This window comes from Propithecus coquereli, unplaced genomic scaffold, assembly GCF_000956105.1.
Source record: "Propithecus coquereli isolate 6110/MARCELLA unplaced genomic scaffold, Pcoq_1.0 Scaffold98, whole genome shotgun sequence".
NCBI classification, from domain to species: domain Eukaryota; kingdom Metazoa; phylum Chordata; class Mammalia; order Primates; family Indriidae; genus Propithecus; species Propithecus coquereli.
In genome coordinates, this window is record NW_012156173.1 from 1184641 (window position 1) to 1201930 (window position 17290).

The 17290-nt window shown below is 38.5% G+C and overlaps 1 protein-coding gene across 1 annotated transcript in view; it reads left to right on the forward strand.

The window, feature by feature from the left end:
• Nucleotides 1-872: 872 nt before the first annotated feature.
• Nucleotides 873-17290, forward strand: part of AKAP7 (A kinase (PRKA) anchor protein 7) — a 28899-nt gene continuing 12481 nt past the window's right edge. Inside the window, exons 1-2 of the mRNA XM_012665241.1 lie at nucleotides 873-1323; nucleotides 3736-3804. Coding sequence (XP_012520695.1) covers nucleotides 1275-1323; nucleotides 3736-3804 — 118 coding nt within the window. The 5' untranslated portion in view covers nucleotides 873-1274. The remainder of the gene's footprint in view (nucleotides 1324-3735; nucleotides 3805-17290) is intronic.

The following is a 17290-nucleotide window of genomic DNA, read 5'->3' on the forward strand; positions in this document are numbered from 1 at the left end:
AAAAGCGTTGGAAGTATATTTTAGTGCTTTTCAACTTCTTAACTGAGATTAAAAAATGCAACATATAGAACTTGTAAAATTGACAACTTTCATTCTTCCAAACTGCACATTCTTTTTGTTTGGATGAGTGTAAAAGTAGACATAGTACGTTCAGAACCACTTGAGGTTCTCAGCATCATCTTTTTTCCTTCCGACTCCTGGTAAATAGGTGTGGGTGCCTAGCTAGGAAGTAGAGGAACACAGTAAGAATTTGGATGGAATTTCTGGCACTAAGAGAATTTTTCATTCCTATAGTGTCACAAAGTAAATCTGTTCCCTCTGCAAGATAACAGATTTTGAACAATTACATGAAATCCGTTATTTCATGTCATAAAGTGTAAAATATATCATGTCTTAAAATTAGTTGTTTGCAGCCCCTGAATTTGTTCAATCACCTTGTGATTTCATACAAAAAGACACCCTAATCCTTGATCTTTTTCTCAGTGATGCATCTATGCGTGGGTAATTTTCTAGGCCATTGACATAATTGATGCAACAATTTCAAAATTCATAGTATTGATTACTGTGTTAGTAGAGGCATAAGGCAATTTCAGAAAGCAGGTATTTAACTTTAAAAGATATGCTATAATGTGCAGTTAACACTTGATAGTCACTTTCCCCCCACTTGCCCTGTCATTTCTATTTTTCATGCAGTTTGTTAGGTAGTTAATTGTACTTCCTATGAGTTGTGTTTTCAGTGTTCTGCTATGTTGGATTCCCTAGTCACATAACAAACAAACACCACAATGATCTCCCAGGGATAAAAGAAAGCTCTTCCTCTTTAAATAGCAGACAGAAAATAAGGGGTTTTTCTGGTGCGAATTTCCATGTGTAATTACTGCATTTGTCTGCAGGAGAAAGGACTCATGGTTTTTCTCAGTTATCTTCCTTAAAGACACACACAGATAGCCATAAAGCTCACATGGCACTGATCTGAGGCCAGGGGCTCACGGTTTTGTGAGAATTAGGCCAGTGTACGGCCACTTCTTTCACTGAATGCCAGTCCCAGAGCAGTTGCGTTAGGCTGGAGGACTGGAGGTGGAGCCTTTTTTGCTCACCGCAGCGAGTAGCTTCTCTCTCTCCCCTGGAGGCGTGTGCACTGGCTCTTCAAGCTTGTGTGCTGCTCCGTGGAGTGCAATAGGCAGGGTGTGCTCGCAGCCCGTGCTATAAACTGCAGTTTCTATTTGGGGTGCTCTCGGAGAGGAACACCAGGAAAGACAGACAGTACCACTGCCATGGGCCAGCTTTGCTGCTTCCCTTTCTCAAGAGATGAGGAAAAAATCAGTAAGTGAGATCTGTACTGTGCAGAATCCTAAGTGCTGGGCTATTTTGTGTGGTTGTGTCCTAGGGATAGTTTTGTTTTCTCTTATGGAAAAGATAACAGACTAATCAGCTGTGATTTTTAATGTGCATTTCTTAAAGGGACTGGTAGATGTGTAGCTGTAAATTAACTGTGAAAGTACAGTAACTTAATAGATAGGCTATGTTAAAAATACAAAATGCTGGAAAATTTCTGATTTTCTTCTGTTGGTATTCTTATAGCTCATTTTTATCAGATAAGCTAGAGTCAGAGTTTGAGTTTCTTTAAATCACTGCATTAAATTTGCCATATTGTACAAGCCAGACTTTATATTTGTTTTCCAAAACTGGCATATTTTCGAGAAAATATGGTCAATAATAACATATAGAGAGATAAAGCTGGGTCTAAAATGATGTGTTTTATACACTTGCAAATATTTTCATGTGTCTTCTGCTTTGTTCTTCCCGGAAGGGAAGTATAACTGTAAGACCACTCCAAACAAGGGATGCTGCTTTGCTTCCAGCAGAAACCTCATTGAATATTTTTAAACAAATACCAGGCAAATTTCACATCTGCTTATAGCCCAGAAAACAGAACTTAAAGTGGTGACATTTGCTTTGAGATTTTTTTCCTCACCAACTTGTATGCATCCACTTACATTTTAGCATTGCTAAATAGGATACTGGCATTTTAATTAGTGTACTGGATAGAGTTTGTCTTACACTCATTGCCCTGAAATGTGGAATTTTTACTTACTTTTCAATAAAATGTTCCCAGTCATATTTACTAAATTTGCAGCCACATTTCTTTCACAGCAGTGCTAGATTATAATTGAAATAGGTCCACAGAATTTCATATCTGGTTCAGATACTCTAAGATCCACATCTGGTTTATATTTCCTTCTGCTGGTTTCCTCAGGAAACTATCCAGGGACAGTTTAAAAAAAATTAGTATGTATCCTATACCTATTCCCTCAGGAAATAAGTCAGTTTTTACAAGCAATCTTTTGAGAATACTTTGGAATAAATGCTGGAGTCTCCAAACATTGGAGACTTGGGAGCATTTGATTGTTAACAAGAACCAACAAACTATGCTCTGAATTTTACTTGTGAAATGATACTGTACAGTATGTAACAATCCTGATCTTACAACCTGAGATGACCTTACAACAAAATCATTCGCTTTCTAACAAAGAGCATTGGCATTCATTTGGCAGCCCGACACTTGTCAGATTATTTGTCAGAATGATTCATTTGTAGTTCCTGAAGATTTTTTGTTGATTGATTCATTTCTTCGGGAACATCCCTATCTGAAAAACGTTGGCATGAGCAGATGCAGGGGTAGTGAATTCTTTCCTTATGCTTCTCCACTTCCTATTGCTCTGCTCACAGTTTTCCCTTGGAGCACCTGCTCTCCTGTTCTATTTCTCTTCTTCCCATGTGTAAGCAGTCTTGTGGCTTTATCTGAAGTTTCAACTCGGAGGAATTTGCTGTTTTCTGTCTTTCATATCTAGGACTGTTGGATCACAAAGTCTTGTGTTTTATATACAACGCTTCCTAGTATCGATTTATGGGGCGTGATGTATACTCGTTTTTGAGTTCGCTTTCCAAAATTCCAAGCTTTCCAAAGGAAAAAAAAAAAAAAAATGAAGACAAGACACCATGTCCAAAGCCAAGTTCCAGTCTGGAAATGCAAATTGTGTTTAGAATAAATGCATTCACGCCCCCTCCTCTCATTCACTCCTGCTGGCCCCCTGGTCTTCCCCGTTTTCTCCCCATCATTCATTCTTCTTTCATTTGTTATTATTTCACTGTTTTTCTCCTCCTAATCTGCTTTTCATTCCATCCACACACCCTATGTGCACATATGTGCACGTTATAGAGCCATTTCCTGATGCTGTGTTTAATGTCTCTGCTACAAGGATGGTCTAAAGAGAAGCTTCTATGCCAGGCACTGCTATCCTGCTGGTGATACATGCCTAACAGCACTTATAAAGGGAGCGTAAAAAAGTGGCAGAGAATTCATTGCCCAGCCACATGGAAATTAGCACTAGCTGTAGGTATCCAGTCCTTAAATTGTGCTGATAACATGTGAAAGAATCCACAATAGACATTTCGGAGGACTCAACATTTTTCTGATGGATTGTACAGTAACCTGCTGGGTCTTAGTCATCTTCATGTCCCCACCTAGTAGTCTTGTTAGCTTGTTCTGAGCTATATACTTTACGAGCACCTACTAAGGCCAGAGCACAAAAATGTGAATACCCACGCCCTTCTAATTCTACTGTAAAGGGTGGTGGCCCTAGAATGTTCCTCCTGAGAACAGCTCAAATTATGGAAAATTTGATGAGTTTTTGGTGAAAGTTTAAATTTGTGGGTGTTATTCTCAAAACACAGGTGAGTTGGAAAGCTCGTCCTCTGCAGTGCTACAGAGATACAGCAAGGACGTACCCAATTGGCCAAGTGGTAAGAGTCAAGTGACCCCCTTTCTCCCCCCGCTACTATTTTATCCTGCTTTTGCCCTTGGTGGTGGTGGTAGGTAGAAAGAATTCAATTTAATTGATTTATTAGTGCTACTATTTTAATCTATTGATGACAAACAAAATGATTTTTTAATCAACCAGTTGTGCAGCAGCCTAAGTTTGTGTGGAAGGTTAACTATATGCATAGCTAGAAATTTTTTATGCATTTTTTATTGATACATAATAATTGTACATATTTATGATGTACGTGTGATATTTTGACACATGCATACAATGTGTAATAATCAAATCAGTATTTAGGATATCCATCACCTCAAACGTTTATCATGTTCTTTGGGGAACATTTCAACTCTTCTCTTCTAGCTATTTTGAAATATGCAATAAATTGTTGTTAACTATAGTGACCTTACTGTGCTATTGGACACTAGAACTTGTTCCTTCTATCTAACTGTATATTTGTACCCATTAACCAACCTTTCTTTACCCTCCGTACCCCTCACTTCCCAGCTTCTGGTGACCACCAATCTACCCTCTATGTCCATGAGATCCACTTTTTTTAGCTCCCACATATGAGTGAGAACATGCAAGATTTGTCTGTGCCTAGCTCATTTCTCTTAACATAATAACCTCTGGTTCCATCCACGTTGTCACAAATGACGGGATTTCATTCCTTTTTGTGGCTGAATAGTATTCCACTGTGTATATACACCACATTCTCTTTATCCGTTCATCCATTGATGGGCACTTAGGTTGATTCCATACCCTGGCTATTGTAAATAGTGCTTACAATAAACGTGGGGGTGCAGGTATCCCTTTGATGTACCGATTTCCTTCCCTGTGGATAAATACCCAGTAGTGGGATTGCTGGAAATCTCCATAATGGAATGAATAGTCAAATACAGCAGAGCTCGTCATGGTTTATCAGTTAATATGTCACAAAGCAGCTAAGCCCTTTTTGTTTGGATCCCAGCACAGTTGAACATTTTTCCAAAATGTATACTTTTTTTTATCACAGTAAATAGAATATACTGATATTAAGTGTATGTTTCTTGGAAGATTAAGCTCTTTCTATTGCTACACAGGAACATTCTTAACATTAAAATTACTGTAGATACTATAGGGTTAACAAATATGTAGATATTCTCTAATGTCATTTTTGCTGAATACTTATATAGGACTTTTCTATGAATGACTTAATTTCTCATAGTGAGCTGCCTGAAAGGAATGTTTGTGAACAGAAATGTCGTTGCACAGGCATACTGACCACTACAGTTTATCTCATTAAGTAAACCTCAAAAGAAAACTTAGTAACTAAATGGCTACATCTCTAACTAATTAGAAAACATTGTACTTGCCCTTTTCCTCTTGCAATTTTTCCCATTTTGAAGTATGTTGCTTTTATGTAGAATGAAATTAGTGAATGTCCAAAGATGAACTGAACTGCCTCACGAGGTAGTCAGTCTCCTGTCACTGGAAGTATTCAAGCATAGGATGGGGAAACCAATCCTAGGGATGTTGTAAGGGAGAATGGACCCACTCATGAATGGATGCACTGACAACTCAGTTACTTCCTAGCCTTGATATTCTGTGATGCTGAAATGAAATATTAGAATAAGTATGTATTTTAACATGACGCCCATTTTAATTTTTTACATGAAATGTTTTAATATAGTCTTTTAGTGTGGGATGAGTTACCGGGACCATTTATAGTACTCATTTCATAAATAGGAGTCAAATCCCAAAATAATTTCTGATGATTTGGAGTCTGATAGTATTACATTAATATATAAATTGAGGTGTGTAGTGTGGACTTCATGTCTGGTGAATACTTACATTTTTGAACCTTAATTACAATGATGGTGATTAAGTTATATTCAAGGAAGTCTGTATTTTGATTTTCTAATTCTCCAGGTGGCTTCCTAGAAATCCTATAAGCCCTGTATATACTTTGCCCTTCTCGTTTGCACTGAAGATACACTGACTTCACGGTTATCCTTCATATGTGTTCTCTATCTTACCACATGGATTCAAGCTCCCCACATTCAGAATATGTGTTATATATCTCTTAGTAGCACCAGACCCACATGATATTCCAACCCAGAGGAGGCATGTTCTAGATGCTTGTCAATGAAGAGAATGATACACATTTCCTGATAGGAGTGTGAGAGAATTTCATTATAAATAAGCCTATCAGAGGGAAGAACATGGAATGACGGGAACCCACGAAGAGCTTTGGTTACTGAATGTACCAGAGAAACATTTTGACAGATTCTCACTTAGACTCTGAAGCCCGGCCCCCAGGGACTGCGGAGAGGCAACCTCCCATCAGTGGACAGTGACATTTATTGTGCTTCCCTACCAGCAGAAATGCATTTGCAAGAGGACACAGCATAACACCAGTTCCGCTGCTGCCCGTTGAAAACATACGGCCCATTGCTCGGCATGCAGTTCTTACTATAGACAGCATAGGCCTGAGCGAGAACTGGGCGAGAAACCCAGATCTGCTACTGTGTTCTGTCTGGCTCTGCGCAGGCTGCTAATATCTCAGGGCCTCACTCAGGTTTAAGAAGTGGGGGTTGAACTACTATGATTTTGAAAGTTTATTCATTTTTTCCCCCGTTTGTCCCTTAGAGCTAAGTAAGAGTCTAGGGAATAAAAGAATGAGGGACACAGATATGATGTAATTCTTTTTCTTCCTCCTTCAACTCTTCTTCTCCCTCCTCCTCCAACTCTTTTCTCTCCTTCTCTTCCTCTTCTTAATTTATTCAGTGCTATGTGCCAGGTACTATGCCAGGATTACTTTTCAAACCATTTATGAAATGCAACTGTTAGAAAATAGATGCTCCCCAACTGGTCCATTTAAGAGAGGAAGTTGCTGAAAGGCAGAAGCATGGGGAATTTCTCAGTTACAATCCTCCAGGGGTGTTACGGGGCTGAGAGCTGGTAGGAGGAGGGGATGCCAGGCAGCTCAGTACCTGCTGACCCCTTTCTGAAGCAGGGAAGCCAGAGGTGCTGTGTGTAACCTGAGACTACATTTCGCACAAGATCTCTGTGGGTAATATTGGGGTGGCAGCAGGAATGTTGTACAATGTAAAACATTTAGCCATAGTCACTAACGATCAGATTTTTCCCTTATTAAATAATGTATACTCAGGCGGTTTATGTTTCTAAAATCAAGTATAGGAACATTAGAGCAAGTGCTAACAGTTACTGTTCTTATCTTAGTACCCTGATTTCTTCTGTTTATTCACAGGCTATCTGATAACTATATTTCCTTTTCTTGTTGTTCCCAGACCCTTTTAGAATTTGCCTGGATTCTACCATCAAATGTTGAATAATTTTCATTAGGTGCACCAAGGCTGTAGAATTGTCCCCAGCCCATAGTGTGGCCATTGGGTACTGTGAGCTCTGCTTAGATGACCTGACCTTGTGTCTTCTTTCCTGGGGCCATGAAAAAAAGGAGCGAGAAATCTGATATCCACAAAGGTTTTGGCTAATAAAAGAAAGTTCGTATCTGTTATTCCTTTCTGGGGCATTTGCATTTTAATAACGCCAAATTATCCTAAGTGCTCTTGGGAAGTATTTGTAGTAAAATAGTAAATTAACCAGCAGTGATGACTAAGCCCAAAATAATCTCTAATGGCAGAATTTCAGACATTAGGCTAAGGCTAGTATTAATAAAATTATTTCAGGACATCTGAGAGATCACTTGCTATAGATAATTGCCTTCTGTTTACTTCCGGTCATACTTAATATATAGGTCTTTGAGCTTTCATCTACAAACTTCTGATACCCACAATAAAGAAACTCAAAAGATCTTCAAAACTCTGTGTCATTTGGCAGAAAAATAAAGGTTTTGGGGACAAACTGGTTCAGTTTGCATTTTTGATTCTGACATTTACTATTTAACTTCTCTAATCTTCTGTACACTCATCTTAAATAATATATACCTATTGTGAAAATTATATAAGCTAATGTCTATAAAATGCCTGACACTGTGCTTAGTGTATAATAGACTAAATATAATTTCTCTGCAACAAATAATGTGTTGTAATAATTGCTTAATTGTAGTCACCTTAGAAGTCACCTTGGCAGAACTGTTTTTATTTCTACCTTACCCAGAAGGGAAAAAAGGGGGAACTTAGAATTTCAGACTTAGAATTGTTGAGTAGACTTGTAGCATGCATCTGCACGGCATCCTTTCCTATGGGGGACTCCCTCCCCCTCTCCTTGGGGTCCTGTCCATCCTGATGCCTGCCTTCCTGCTCTGGGAGAGACATGTGGGGCCAGAAGAGTCAGCCACAGCCTTCCTTAAGATTTGACAGAGTCTGTCTTCCTTTTGGGTTGTGAATAGAAAGGATGTAAACATAATATTACAGTACGTGCACATCCTGTACAAGTACAGTGAGGATGAGTCTTTTGAGAATGAAGCCAGCACAGAAGAGAGTAGAACCTATGCAGGAAGAGAGAAAGACAATTTTGATGATAGTGTTTGAGCCTCTGAGTTTAGCCATGCCAAAGACCTTCTCACTACATGAAGCAATAAATCCTCTCCCCCTTTTCTTTGCTAAAACTTGCTTGAGTTAAAATTTTATAACCTGCAACCAGAGGCTTTGGATGCTATCTTAGGGGACCCTCAGTGTATATAAGTAGAAATAAAACCATAGTTCTGTCGAGCTGGCTTCTGAGATCACCGTGGTCATGCAATTCAAATACTCTTGTCTGTTGCAGATAAATTATATTTACTGAGTTTATTATATGCCAAGCCCCAGTGTATACCCTGAAAAAAATATTACCAAACCTACCAAAGAAGTGAAAGATGTCTGATTTTATCTGAATCTTCATGTTCGATTTTAGTTACAATGAAATTTAGCCTTAAGTGAGAGCTGCTGTGAAGAGCAATCCTCTCACTTCAATTAATATTGTTGAGCCATCACATTTGGAAAACTCTGAGCCAGGTGTTCTGGAAGATACAATGATGAGTAACACATGGTATTGTTAGAGGGGTTTTTTTCTTTTTTTTTTCTTAATTTTAAAATAGAAATCTCTTGGATTCCAAGGTTTATTACTCCCTGAAAAGAAAAGGCCAAGATAAAGGATCTTTATGCTTTCAGTCTAACAATCAAATTCATGCTTCTTACATGCCAGGAAAGTTGCATAGCTAAGTAAGCAAAGTCCAGCCACAGTGAGTTAATTACCACCAAGATTGGAAGTTACCTTATCTCTTACTACAGGCAGGGTTTACAACTTGACGTGAGCAAACACATTTCCTACAGCAAGCATTTTAGTAAAGAGTCCCATAATAAACATTCATAATGTCAGCGTTACAAGTTAACAGACCTTGGAACTATAAAAATACATTTTTCAGTTTCATTGTAAAGTTCATTGGCTTTAGCAAATAGTTGTAGACAGAAACTGAACTGTATGATGAAAATTTTATAAAGAATAAATGTAGCTTTAACTTAAATCTTACATTAACCAGGACATAAATGTTGTAAATTTTATTAAAGGCTGAATCGAAGATATTTGAGGCTTATAATTTTCTATTTTTACATACTACCCCCAAATCTTATTTAGTCAAAGACTCTTGTAAGCATAAGACATATATACAGAAAAATTTATACTACCAGGGAAAAATAATATACAAACAAGATGCTTGGAGTGGATGGAGACAGGGTTTCACATTCCCAAGGGTGACAGAACTTGCCTCTTTGGTAATGCTGATGGGAGAGGGAAGAAGGAATCTGGTGCAAAAGGGTGATCCACTTTTAATGACCTCCCTCAGAGCCCCTCCTTCTGACTCCCTTCCGACTTTGTGTGGTCAGATGATTGTTGTTGGCATTTGCCATCGAATTACATCAAGCTTCAATTTGATGGCTCACATCTGACTGTGAGAGCAAAAATAAAATTCACACTTTTCTAAGCATTTTAAATGTTCAGCTAAAGTTAGCTGTAAAGTGTATCCTTTTCAGGGTTTTGATTGATGTTTATGATAGCTAATAAACTGGCAAGCAGATGATTTGTTAATCTAAGACTTTCTATCCAGGGCTATGGTAGTCGGACCTTATTTAGAGTTCTGACAAGCTGCAATGTGTCCTGAGGGCAGCCAGGAGGGAGAGGAGCCTGGAAACCACATCCCAGGAGGAAGGCTGAAGGACTCAGGCTGCTTAGCTGAGCAGCTGAGCGGGGCAAGAGAAGGCAGGAGAATTAGTTATGTTCAGACATTTAGGGAGTACTTTAATGTGGAGAGGAAAGAAGAGTTATTTTGTATGGCTCCAGAGGGACAAAATTGGGACGATGGTTGTGATAGTTTTTTAACACATTTTCTTTTGGTGGTCTTAGAAGTCGAGTGGTAAGGATACATTAAACCCAATAGTATTCTGTTTGCAGTAAATCTTGTTTTAAACGATGAAAATACTGAAAAGGCATCCTAAGATAGAGACATTATCATAGTCAAATTTTGCATTAATAATTCATAATACATTGCCTGAAAGAGGATTTTTTAAGGCAGAATTTTCAAACTATTTTAGGCCACCAAATTCTTTAAATGGAAGACCAAAATTTTAATAAAAAATGTATGCCTTTTTTATTATTTCTTAATAACTATTAAATGACTTTTAAATTAGTATCTTGAGAATCAAACTTGTTCTAAAATAGAACTGTAATATACAAATTTGGGTTTTTGTTTGGTAAATTGTTGTATCACCTGTACACCACATAAAATGTTGATTATTGAACTCATAGTAGTAATAGCTGGCAGTTGGTATCAATGAGTCCTTGAAATAACAAGCTAAGGTGTATTGCCTATTGTATGGTTGTCTTTGTAAATGAAATTTTTATGAAACTATTTTATCTAAATTTAGATTTATTTAAAATTTTCTGAGTATGGTAAATTTAAAGTAAAAATTTGATATGCTATGTATATACATTATTATATGTACTTAACCTCCAATATAAAATTAGATTTGCAGATTTTATAGAGCCTAAAAATGTATATGTAAAATGAGATGAAGTATGAATATTAAATTAAAAGGCACAATAAGTATTGTTTTATGGAGAAGTTCATGAAATAGGCAGTTTTTCTGAAAACTTCAAGCTCATAGCTGCTCCTGACTTGGTATTCTTTGCTTCTGTTGTTCATGTCTTAGTCCTCTGTAAATACAACATTGTGGGGAAAGAACACGGAAGTAGTTTGTGTCATTTAGGGTCCAAGAAAATAGGAACTACACCAGTTATTTCACCAGAGAGAATTTAATATAGGGAATTAGTTAAGTAGGGTTTGGAGGAATAAAGGGTGGAAAAGCAATACTGAGGAGAAACAAAGACAGTAACTTTCAGGCTGGGTTAACTTGTGGGAAGGGCCCCCACGTAGCTGAGGCTCAGACCCTTGAGGAGGGGTTGCTGTCCTCAAGGAAGTGCCCCAGGAACACAGAAAACAGACCCTCAAAGCTGGGCTTCCGCCTCTGAGAAGGCACTGGCCAACTTTGCTGTCACCTCTGAGGGAATGTGATGATGCCAATTCCAGCAGTGAGGGAAAAGATGAAAACTGGAACCAGCTGCTACCAGAACCAGTTGCCACAGCCAGAGGGAATAGCTATAGCTAGGGCAACACTGATAGGAACAGAGCAGATAGCAAAGGGCAAGATCCTTTTCCCTTTGTGCAGCTGTCCAATTTCCCTCGAGCGCCCCCTCTTGGCAGAACCTAACACCCAGCTGGCAAAGGAGAAAATATATTTGCAGAGTCCCAGCTCCATTATCATAAACCTGACCAAAAAAGGGTGGGTTTGGAGCTGAGAGGCAATAGTTTAATAACTGGTACATAGTTGTTGGCTATGTTTTAACAATATTTTTTCGTTGTTCTAAGGTAAGCATTTAGTTTAGGCCAATTTGTGGTTCTTATTTCTTTTGGGACAAAAATAATAACCAAATGAGATAATAGTGTATTTTCACCATAAAATTTCACAAAATTTTACAATATAAAAATGTGACTATTTTAAAAGAAATTCAGTTAAAAAAATAAGTATATTACAGTAATTCAAATTAGTTGTTGATGTTTCCAAGTTTGTTAAGCATGTGTTCTGCAATCTTACAGTGGTTTTTTTCTTTTTGGTATTTTTTTTTAAATCAAATCTCTTATTTCATATTAATGATGTTCACTGTCGATCTGTGATATAAGGAAAGGTTAGTGAATTAGGTGGGAGTTAAACCAGCAGCCAGGTGGAGATTAGCATTTGAGAATGGTAAACTGTGCTCTCATGGCTTCCGAGTTACAGGGTAACAAAGGCTCAAATGCCAGGAGGCCAAGGCAGTGGCTGGAATTTTTTGAGAAGTCCGAGGAATTCTTAGAAGGATCTGGAAACCAGTCAGAGCAGAAGTAGTAAAGTGTAATAGGGAGAGCCAAGGCAGTGAGAGGATAGATTCCAGGAGGTCACACAGGTAAAGGCAAATTTATTCTTTTTTTTTTATCCAAAGGGAGAATTTATTGGCTCACATGTGCAAACAAGACAAGGGAAGTTGACCTTGAGATTGATTAACAGACATTATCAGCCCTCCACCTCTCCATCTCTTCGTCTGGCTTCTGTGTTCTTACCCTCCCTGGCTTCCTTTGTTAGTGGGGGCTGTGGCTTCCAGCAGCTTCTGTGTTCTCACCCTCCCTGGCTTCACTCAGTGATGGAGATATGACTTCCAGCAGCTCTGGGGAACATTCTTACTGCTCAACATTCAAGTAGAATGAGTTTCTCTCTCCTAATTCCCATGTATAAAAAAATCTGGAGAAAGGTACAGGTTGTAAACTGTACAACCTGTGAGGGCACTTATATATATATATCAAGGACACTGTAATTTATGTATTATGGTATAAAGCATGTTTATATACTAACAAGAACAGTAGTCTTTTTTTTGTTTGTTTGTTTTGAGACAGAGTCTCACTCTTTTGCCCGGGCTAGAGTGCCGTGGCGTCAGCCTAGCTCACAGCAACCTCAGACTCCTGGGCTCAAGTGATCCTCCTGCCTCGGCCTCCCGAGTAGCTGGGACTACAGGCATGCGCCACCATGCCCGGCTAATTTTTTCTATATAGTTTTTTAGTTGTCCGATTAATTTCTTTCCAGTTTTAGTAGAGACGGGGTCTCGCTCTTGCTCAGGCTGGTCTCGAACTCCTGAGCTCAAACAATCCGCCCGCCTCGGCCTCCCAGAGTGCTAGGATTACAGGCGTGAGCCACCGCGCCTGGCCAAGAACAGTATTCTTGTCTTATGAAAATTCCCAAACGGTGGAAATGAAGCGTCTTGAAGGGGCACCATATGGCCCAGTGGTAGCTGTGAATCAGTAGCCCTGCTGGAGCCTTGTAGAACGTGAGAGGAGTTTATGGAAGGGGAGCAGTGGAAAGGGTGTGTTCACAAGCATAAGGGTGGAGGGTCGCTGAGGAAGGGATTTGGGGCAGGGCATTGGAAAGTGAGTGTGACCTGGAGCCCTGCGGGATGGTGCAGCCATGGAGCACTCACTCTCATCTGAAGGGACCATGGTACGCGCTTTGGTCTCTTGGCAGCGGGAACCACCATGCATGATGCATCCCCTTTCACTGAGTATCAGGAAGCCCAGAACTCAAAACATGGCTCCTAGGATCTGTACCTCTGCAATCTGTATTTCTCCCTTTTCTTTACTTGGTATGATAGTGTATGTTTTCTCTTGGTGCTGATTTTTACTTGCAGTGTACCTTTTGCTGAATTTTCCATGACATTAATTATATCACATCTTTTGGGGATTTGACAAAAAAATGAATGGATGGTTGGAAAGAAGCCTTGTGACTGAACGTCTGTATTGACTCTATCAGGAAGGTGAGAGCAAAGCTCAGACTAGGGACGATCGCGACGCTTACTATGTATGCCTAACACATGTTCTGAGGTAGAAAAGTTCTTGGAAATTTGCATATAAACGGAACTTGATTTAGTTTGGTGCATCTAGAAACCCAAACGCATCTGTATTACTACACCCTTTCAGCTGTCATCTTTTCATACATCTGCTGGAAGCCTTTTGCAAGATTAATTAGCAGTAGGTCTTCTCTTTACCCGAGATGGAATATCTCTTAGTTGTAAAAGAATGTAAATGGAAGCTATATAGAATGATGCATTCAGATTCTTGTTTGCAGTTATTCCAACATTGTTTCAAGAAATACATTGTATAAAGTGGGCAGGTTTCCGTGTTATGTTTGCTCACAGAGATGTTTATGAGGGAGATCATAAACAAATAGCCTGTAACCTTATGCAATAAATTGAAAGATGGAAATAGTATCACTTTCATTTAAATCAAAACAGTAATCATAGTAGCTAATTTTATTGAATGCTCACTATAAGCCAAGCACTGTGCTAAGTGCTCTGTATTATCATACTTAATTTTCACAGCAGTGTTGTGGTGTAGAACTACTGTTATCCCTGGTTTACAAATAAAGGAAGTGGGCCATGGAAGGGTTGAGAAACTTCACAGGGATGCAGAGTAGTGAGTGAGGGAATTAGGATTCTAGCCCAGGTATTCTGGCTCTAGGAATCAAGAGGAAGCACTATAAATATTTTCTGATTAGCAGTCTCATTTTAGACCAAAAAAAATTATAGAAGGTATCATAGAGATATTTCCGGTTGTCAGAAATAGAGCAGCATCATGGGATCACAGCAAAAGTGCGATGTTTTGGAGCCACACGTAGATCTACATTTGAATCCTAATTTTGGCAGTTTTTAGATGTATGGAGTTGGGCAAATCTTGTGTGGCTTTTCTTACTCTTGGTTTTCTCATATGTAAAATAGTGATAATAGTAAGTTTTTGACTTCAGTGTGTGGGGGAAAAAAGCCAGGCACGTAATAGGTGCTTAATATGAAGTAGGTTTATTATTATCAAAAGGATCCATAAATATAATCATTACAACTAAGTAAAATGATGTTCTGTGTTGGAAAATTATAAGTGTGCAGAGATTTGGGGCTCCATGTGAGGACACAAGGTCTTAGAAGCAGCTGGTGATGAAGGAACATGGCTCCTGGGAAGAAACCTAAGCAGCTGCAGTGGGGCAGACTCCAGTTTATTCTTCAGGGGGAACAGTGGGACATTGTAGAGGACAAGACTGGGATCGTCCCTGATCTTCTCCTGACTATCTTTTCAGTTCCTTGCTTTTCCATGGAAATCAAGTTTGCCTTTTGCGTGGCCTGTAGGAAGCCCAGCGTGATAGTGACTGTTCTTTGTCCACCCTGGTACTACATATGCTCGTTTCTTATTGACACTTGAAATTCCTTTGCCTGGGAGCAGTTCTTGCATACTTAGAGATCGAGAGGTTAAAAAGCAAATTTCAACTGATGGACCAAATGAATTAACATTTACATATCCTCAGCATGTTATCACTCAACAAATTTAAATGCTAGTTTAATTTCCTGCAGTTAGAATTCATACATTCAAAAACCTTTAATGACCAGTAGATATCACCAAAAAGAACTTTAAAACTATTTGGTTTTTGTCTGAATGCTTTTTGGAAGCCTCTAGTGAATAGTCTTAGGTCACCGAGAAAAGAAATATCCTAAATTACTTTCTTCATTTCTCCTGAAGCTAAAGCAATAAATTTATGAGGTTGCCAAGCTTCAGTTTTTTAAAAAAGTGTGCTCTGTTTGTTCATTTTTATTACATGTCCAGAAAGGATGGCCAAGGATGACCTTTTCTCTTGATTTTTTAAGATTTATTTCAGAATATTACAGGGGTACAAATGTTTTGGTTAGATGGATTGCTCTTGTACTGCTTGAGACAAAGATAAAAGTGTGCCCATCACCCAGATAATGTGCATTGTACCTATCAGGTATGATTTCACCCTTGATTTGTTTTTAATGATTAATCATCTTCAAGTTCTCTTTAGCATCACACATTCTCTATTTGATCCATTATTATTGCTTTTACAATGCCTAATAGACTTGGTCCACAGATTTATTAGTATTCACAAGCAAAATATACTGGCCAAATTTTCTATGTACCTAGATTTTTGTATTCAGACTTTAAAATTGTTTTGGGAAACCATCAAAGAAAACCAGCATCGGTTCAACCTATTTTATGTGTTAGCTAGCTGAATAGATTGAAAAATTTGCAGTGTAAGACACATTCTACACACTCATCCAAAAAACATTTGGTTTAGTCAGCTGAGTTAATTTTGAATAATTTAAAAAAATTATCTAAAAAAAATTTTTCAGCCTGTGATATTTAAAATATTTATGGTGCTCTTGGCTACTTTGTAGTTTATATTTTAGTCCCTCCTTGCTAAGTTTAATGACTAGTTATTGGTGTCAAACCTAAAATGAAGCAAAATCACTGGTCAATGGCACATCTGATGTTTTCCTATAAAATAATAGGAATGTTCTGAGACCCAAGTTCACATTTTAAAACAGTGGTAGTTTTCTGAAAGTTGAATTTTCTTTAACATGATACCTCACAGGTTGAAACAAGCAATATCTTGAAGACAAGCCTTAATAATTTGTGTATATCTCAGAAGCTGGAAGTGTAACTTGATCGTAGTAGGCACTCAAGAAATAAATGATGTGCAAACTCTTCATTATGTCCTCCTGGAGCCTTCATAGTCTCTCCCCTACATATGTTTCCAGCCTCATCATTCTCCTCCCTCCCACCTCATCAGTCACTAAACTAGCCAAGCTGATCTCAACTCCCTGTCAGGCCATTTATCCCCTGGCCCACCTGAGAAGTACTTACTCATTTTACAAGCTCCAGCTTAAAGCAACACCTCCCATATGACCCTTTCTGGGGATATTTTCCCTTAAATAGAATTGAACACTTTGCTTTGTGCACCCACTCTATGTTGTACATCTTTCCTTCAGAGCATTCATGATCTCTTATTTATTTGTTAACATATGTTTCTGCCTCTACTGAATTTCAGGGATCCTGAAGGCAGGACCCATGTTGGATGCATTTCTGTATTCATAGCACAATGCTTATCACAAATTGAGGGTGCTGAGTATTTGTGTTAGGAAAGGAGGGAGGAAGGACCTGTATTGCATTAATCAGTATCCATCATTTAGTATTGAAAATTTTAATCTGAAAAAAAGCTGACTTTCTGTTCTCCAGTCAACCGATGATTATGTGGTGTTTCTCACATATATACCTTCGTTTTCCCAATGAGAGCACTGTGGAGTTGGGTGTTCGAGATGAACTAACCTTCCTGATTTCCAGAGAGGAAATCACCATTCCTATCCCTACTGCTATGGGATTACAGGCAGTTTATGTAGTCTCTTTGAGTCTCATTGTTTTTACCTGTAACATGGGAAGAATAACACTTATTTTCCCCAATAAGTTTTCTGTAATAATAAAATGAGACATTTCTGAAAGTATTTTGAGAAGTATGAAGTGTTGTCTAAATGAATGGAGGGAAGAATTTCTGTCACTGCTGTTAGTCACCTGGCACCACGGGAAGTTTCTCAGCCTGTGGAGCCTGCTGATCTGG